The sequence below is a fragment of the Anopheles cruzii genome, unplaced genomic scaffold (assembly GCF_943734635.1).
Source record: "Anopheles cruzii unplaced genomic scaffold, idAnoCruzAS_RS32_06 scaffold01355_ctg1, whole genome shotgun sequence".
NCBI classification, from domain to species: domain Eukaryota; kingdom Metazoa; phylum Arthropoda; class Insecta; order Diptera; family Culicidae; genus Anopheles; species Anopheles cruzii.
In genome coordinates this window covers 508-5,603 of record NW_026454940.1, presented here as the reverse complement: position 1 = coordinate 5,603, position 5,096 = coordinate 508, and the positions used below count along the sequence as shown (strand labels likewise).

General features: G+C 48.2%; 2 protein-coding genes across 2 annotated transcripts; both read left to right on the top strand.

The window, feature by feature from the left end:
- Positions 1–1,392: 1,392 nt before the first annotated feature.
- LOC128276491 (uncharacterized) lies at positions 1,393–3,087 on the top strand. The gene is made up of 3 exons (XM_053014950.1): positions 1,393–2,196; positions 2,263–2,592; positions 2,677–3,087. The coding sequence occupies exons 1-3, from the start codon at positions 1,393–1,395 to the stop codon at positions 3,085–3,087; spliced, it is 1,545 nt and encodes a 514-aa protein (XP_052870910.1).
- A 716-nt stretch (positions 3,088–3,803) lies between these two features.
- LOC128276493 (signal peptidase complex catalytic subunit SEC11A-like) lies at positions 3,804–4,867 on the top strand. The gene is made up of 3 exons (XM_053014951.1): positions 3,804–4,036; positions 4,116–4,372; positions 4,443–4,867. The coding sequence occupies exons 1-3, from the start codon at positions 3,968–3,970 to the stop codon at positions 4,669–4,671; spliced, it is 555 nt and encodes a 184-aa protein (XP_052870911.1). The 5' UTR covers positions 3,804–3,967; the 3' UTR covers positions 4,672–4,867.
- The last annotated feature ends 229 nt before the right edge of the window (positions 4,868–5,096 follow it).

Genomic DNA, 5,096 nt, shown 5'->3' with positions numbered 1-5,096 from the left:
TCTCTCACTCTCAGATTCCGGTCCGTTCCGGGCTCGGCGACGGCTAGCGTACGACTGAAAATTGCGCGTGTAACTCTACCCGCGGTCGCGCGGACGAACGCTTTGGTTTGTTTTCTGTCCATTTTCCTCTCACGGGTGTGAATGTGTCTCCAAGAAAGAACGCACTGGCCGCTGGAACCCCGTCTTCTGGGGTGTTTCCATTCATCGCCGTCGAAGGGGCCGATGGAGATGGCGTCGTCGTTATATTTTTAGACGACGTAAATATCTTCCGACAAAGCGTAATAGCGTGGTCGGTTGCAGGCCACTTCAGTGCGTTCCGTCAGCCGTAGAGTAAACCGAAGTGACGCAGCCGTTCGGTCGGAGCGGAGAAGAAGAACGAATTGCATCAGTGTGCGCGCCTCGTTGTTACCATGGTAACGCCCAAATGAGACTAGGAAGCGCCACACGAAACGCCGTTGCCAGCAACGGTTGCTTCAAGGGGTTGCGTGGCCAAGGCTGACTTGTCCGGAACGGTTTTGGGTAGTCGAAAATGGTTTTATTTTCATCAACTTTCGACATCTAGCGTGCGGGGACGCGCGAGAGAGATATTATCGCACGACTCGGTTCCGGGCGGGCGGGCTTGTGTCGCCTGGCCTCCGGTTGGCCGTCAGCTGTTTGGTGCGACCCGCAGGGTGGTTGGGCGCGGTTCCTGAATGTAAATAAAGTTGACCGAATTTAAAGCAAACAAAGAACGAATCGCTCTCAATGCGCGTAGCCAAATCAACCTTCTGCACAAATATTACGCATTGGTGAACGCGGGGCCGCGGGGTCTCCATCCTCGACTGGTCCGGAAAGCGGTTGGTCGGTTTGTGTTCGTTGGCAAAATAATTATTTACGTTCTATGGGGATTTTGGCGCAAAGTTTTATTGCGATTGCGATTATTTTGCCCATTAAAGAGTCGCGACGGCTAGCGGCCTCCGGCTGTAGACGTAGCATTTAAAATCACAAAAACCGGTTGATAAGTTAAACCATAAAAGGCTTTAATCGGTGTTATGCATCGCAGAGAAAAACATTGTACTGTTGCTGCCGCGACGCCGTTGGAAACAGTAATAAAATGTTACTTGGAATCCTGGATTGACACAAACAAGATGTCTGCTTCGAATGTGTCTTAAAATTTGGCACTTTGTCACTGCTGACCTTCCCATTTAATCGCATGTTTTCGGTAGTAAAACTGGTTGTAAACATGCCGCCATGGCGTGCGTGTGATAAGAGGGAAATACGCTGCCTCTAAGATTTCGGTTTTAATTGCGTATTTTTGTTTACGTTTACGAAATGCAACACATCGCTTCAATGAGTACTTCGAGATTTTAATCTTCCCGCATTTCGCATCGTCGTTTCCGTAGACGCAATACCATGGAGATTGACCCCCAAACCTTGGATCGGGCGACGGATTTGATCAAATGCTGCCGAGTGCCCCGCATTCCTTGCAGCATCGACGACGAACCACTTCAGCGGGTCGCCTTCGAGCAGTTCCTGCGGGTGCTGGATGCATCGCTTCCGGTAGTCTTCGATTTGATTGCCAAATGGGACACAGCACTGACCGGGTACGATCGGTACCGTGGAGAAGACAACGCCGAGTTCAAAGCGGAACTGGCACTTGTGATCGCTCAACAGTATGTCGATCGCGATGGCACCGTTTCGGAGTATCAAACCGAATCGAAGCCGCTCAGGCAACGTATTAGTCAGTTCTATCAGGGATCAGAACTCGAGCAGCTATTGGTCGGAAGGGGCGGTGATGAGGTTTTGCGTCGACTCTACCAGCACTATCGGCGCGTGCTGGCGAAAGATGAATGGAAATACCATCCGGCAGACGTCGGTGGCTTTGTACGGATCGTGGAGCTGCTGTACGGTCCGTACCCGCTCCTGAGCCCTGTCGAGTTAGATGACGACACTGCGGCGTACATTCTGTCGGTGGGAATTACGTTGGCCGAGTTTTTTGAACCCGCGTACCAGCAGATGGGATTGCGCTTGTTCTGCGCTCTGCTGGGGTCTCGCCACAAACCCGTCATGAGGCGTACGAACATTCATCGGGTGGTGTACAGCAACGCCATCAAGCTGACCGCCAAATGCAAGCAGGAGTTGTTTCTGGACGTACTTTGGAAGTGCATCTATCAGTACGTAGAAATGGAAGAGGGCAACATGATGGATTTTTCCAAGGTGGGTCTTAGAAACTACTATTAGTACTTGAGAAGTAGCCTTATCATATGTCGAACTTATTTGCAGTGGAACACGGTAGACGACATTATGGGGACGCTGCTGGACGGACTTATGTTTGAGTCGAAGTTGAGCACATCAAGCATTTACTTGCTGTACCTGCTGAAGCTCCTGGCTATCGATTTGCCAAACTACATCATCGACGAACTGGACGAGATACAATCGATCGACAAAAAATGCCACCTCTACGAGGGGGTGTGCGAGCAGCTGCGCCAGGAATGTTTAGCCGGGTTCCACAACCGTCGGTACTATCGGTGGACGAAACGAATCATCGAAATGCTACCCTATGAAGCAGTGAAATGCCAGGGAACTACGCGGGAGCATGGTAAATATTGTCATGTACGTTTCATTGCCAATTGTGTTGCCTTACATCGTTCGTGGTTGGTACAGTCAAATACGATTGATTTTCGTGTCTGCTTGCAGGGTATCAACTTGCTTTTCATTCTGGTCACGTTCCCCGTTGAACCGGAAGCGCTTCAACCAACCCATCTAGGCATGCAGTCGAATCTGGTAGAGTTCTTGAACACGTTTAAGCAGTACGAGAAACAACAAAGTGTGACAGCCTCGCGGAAGACAGCCGTTTCGAAAGATTTCTTGTACTGCCTCAAGGGATTGGTTTCCATCAGCAAAACAATGCTGATGTTCCTGACCTCGCTTGCGCCGCTCTACTTTCCCGAGCATCCCGACATGGCCGCCCTTGGGCAACAGCTGGCAAACGATTATGCCGATTGTGATTCCATCATGTACAATTGTATGCAGCATTTGTTCGAAAAGATGAGATATGACAACGATGATGACAATGTGACAGTTAAAAATCTACTGGGGAAAATATAACTGGCATTATTGAAGAAAGGGTAAAAATTGGCTCAAAACCGGATAGAAAAGTTGCACCGTTTAGTCCCTCGTCGTTGGCACCCTTGCTTGTTTGGACCGTATCGTGGCGCACATTCTCTGCATTCTACAGCAGAGGCACTTTAATCCGCCCATGACTTTAATCTTCGCCATTCGAATCTCATTACCGATCAACTGATTGTACACGATGACGCGATCGAAATGGACCAAATGACATGGGGCGACGTTTTCACTCGTCACGATTCATGAATAACGTTTTCAAATTGATTATGCCCAGACTTAGGATAAAGCATATCATTTTAAACTTTATCTCATTTATGAAAAGAAATGAATTTATACAATTCAAAACGAAATCCATTGCATCATCTCTAGTTTAAAATTAAAACAAAATTTAAATTGAGAATTCAAAGTAGAATTCAAAGATCAACTGAAAAATGTTCCTCACAATCGTTTGAACAATAACTTTTAGCTCAGAATTTTAAGCTATCACAAAAGCCACAGGCGATTGGTATATTTGAGCACGCGTTTATAGTCACTGGTTGGATTCGCGTACATACGAAGAAGATCCCGTACCGGTGGGGTAGAATCCCTGGAAACAGCGATATAAACGCAATCCCGCATCGATGACAACCGGTTGCGTGAGCGAAAAAGCAAGCTGTTTGTTATAGCTGTCAACGGGACACGTAGTCCGTCGTCGGAACGAGTACGCGGCTTAATCGGATAAATCTGCATTTATTTGCGAGCGACAGGGAAATCGGCCACAAAAAGGCCGCTAGTATCTTAACGTCGGCATTGCCGTTGACCGACGCGTATCTTCAGTATCGTTCCTGCAATCCACTCGCCGAAAACACACGATCCCAGGATGGGGATGATGGAAAGCCTCGGGCTTAGCGGCCTCGCTGGTGGCGTCCAGCGAATGGATAAGCGACAAGTGAGTGGATGAAAGTTGATTCGCTTTGTTGAGCATCACAGCATCACTAATTGGTTCACGTTTGTTTGCTCACCGACAGTTTTTGTTCCAAATGTTGAGCTTCGGGATGATCGTATCGTCGGCACTGATGATCTGGAAAGGACTGATGGTTGTTACTGGCAGCGAGTCGCCGATTGTTGTGGTGCTGAGCGGTAGCATGGAGCCGGCTTTCCACCGTGGAGATCTGCTGTTCCTGACGAATCAAGAGGAGCCGGTGCGCGTCGGTGAAATTGTTGTGTTTAAAATCGAAGGCCGCGATATTCCAATTGTACACCGCGTTATCAAGCTGCACGAGAAGTATGCACCCAAAAGGCAACGGTTAACATTTGCTTTTCGCTATTCATAATCCCTTTCTGCTGTTTTGCAGGAGTAACGGAACGGTCAAGTTCCTCACGAAAGGCGACAACAACTCGGTGGATGATCGGGGCCTGTACGCACCGGGCCAGCTCTGGTTAACGAAAAAGGACATCGTCGGACGAGCCAGAGGGTTTCTGCCATATGTTGGAATGATCACAATCTACATGAACGAGTATCCGAAGCTAAAGTTTGGAATTCTTGGCCTGCTAGCGCTGTACGTACTGTTGCACAGGGAATAAGGCCACGATGCGGAATCTATGTTTGCGACACAAGGGGCAAACCGAGCGCACAGGCTTCCGGACAAACGCGCTCTTCGAAGCACTATATTTTGTAGCATCGTTCTACCAGCTGAAAGTATCTGCCCGCGGGATTCTCTTGAAAATAAAGTACAGTGTGTTGGCCGGAGCAAATCCTGAGGTGCACACGAAGCACAAATGGGGGTTAAATAAAATAAAGTAAAAGAATTGACTGACTACTAGAGCTTCAGCAATGCCCAGAAAGAGAAGGAAATAGGAAGGAAACATTTCACGCGAAGTATTTCAAGCCGTGTTACTTCCGCAACGACACACGCGTGGCGCTGTAGGTATCGATTTAAATTCAAAGCAATCGCAAAAATAATCATCAGAATTAACACAAACGTGTCATTACTTTTTGACTAGAGCTT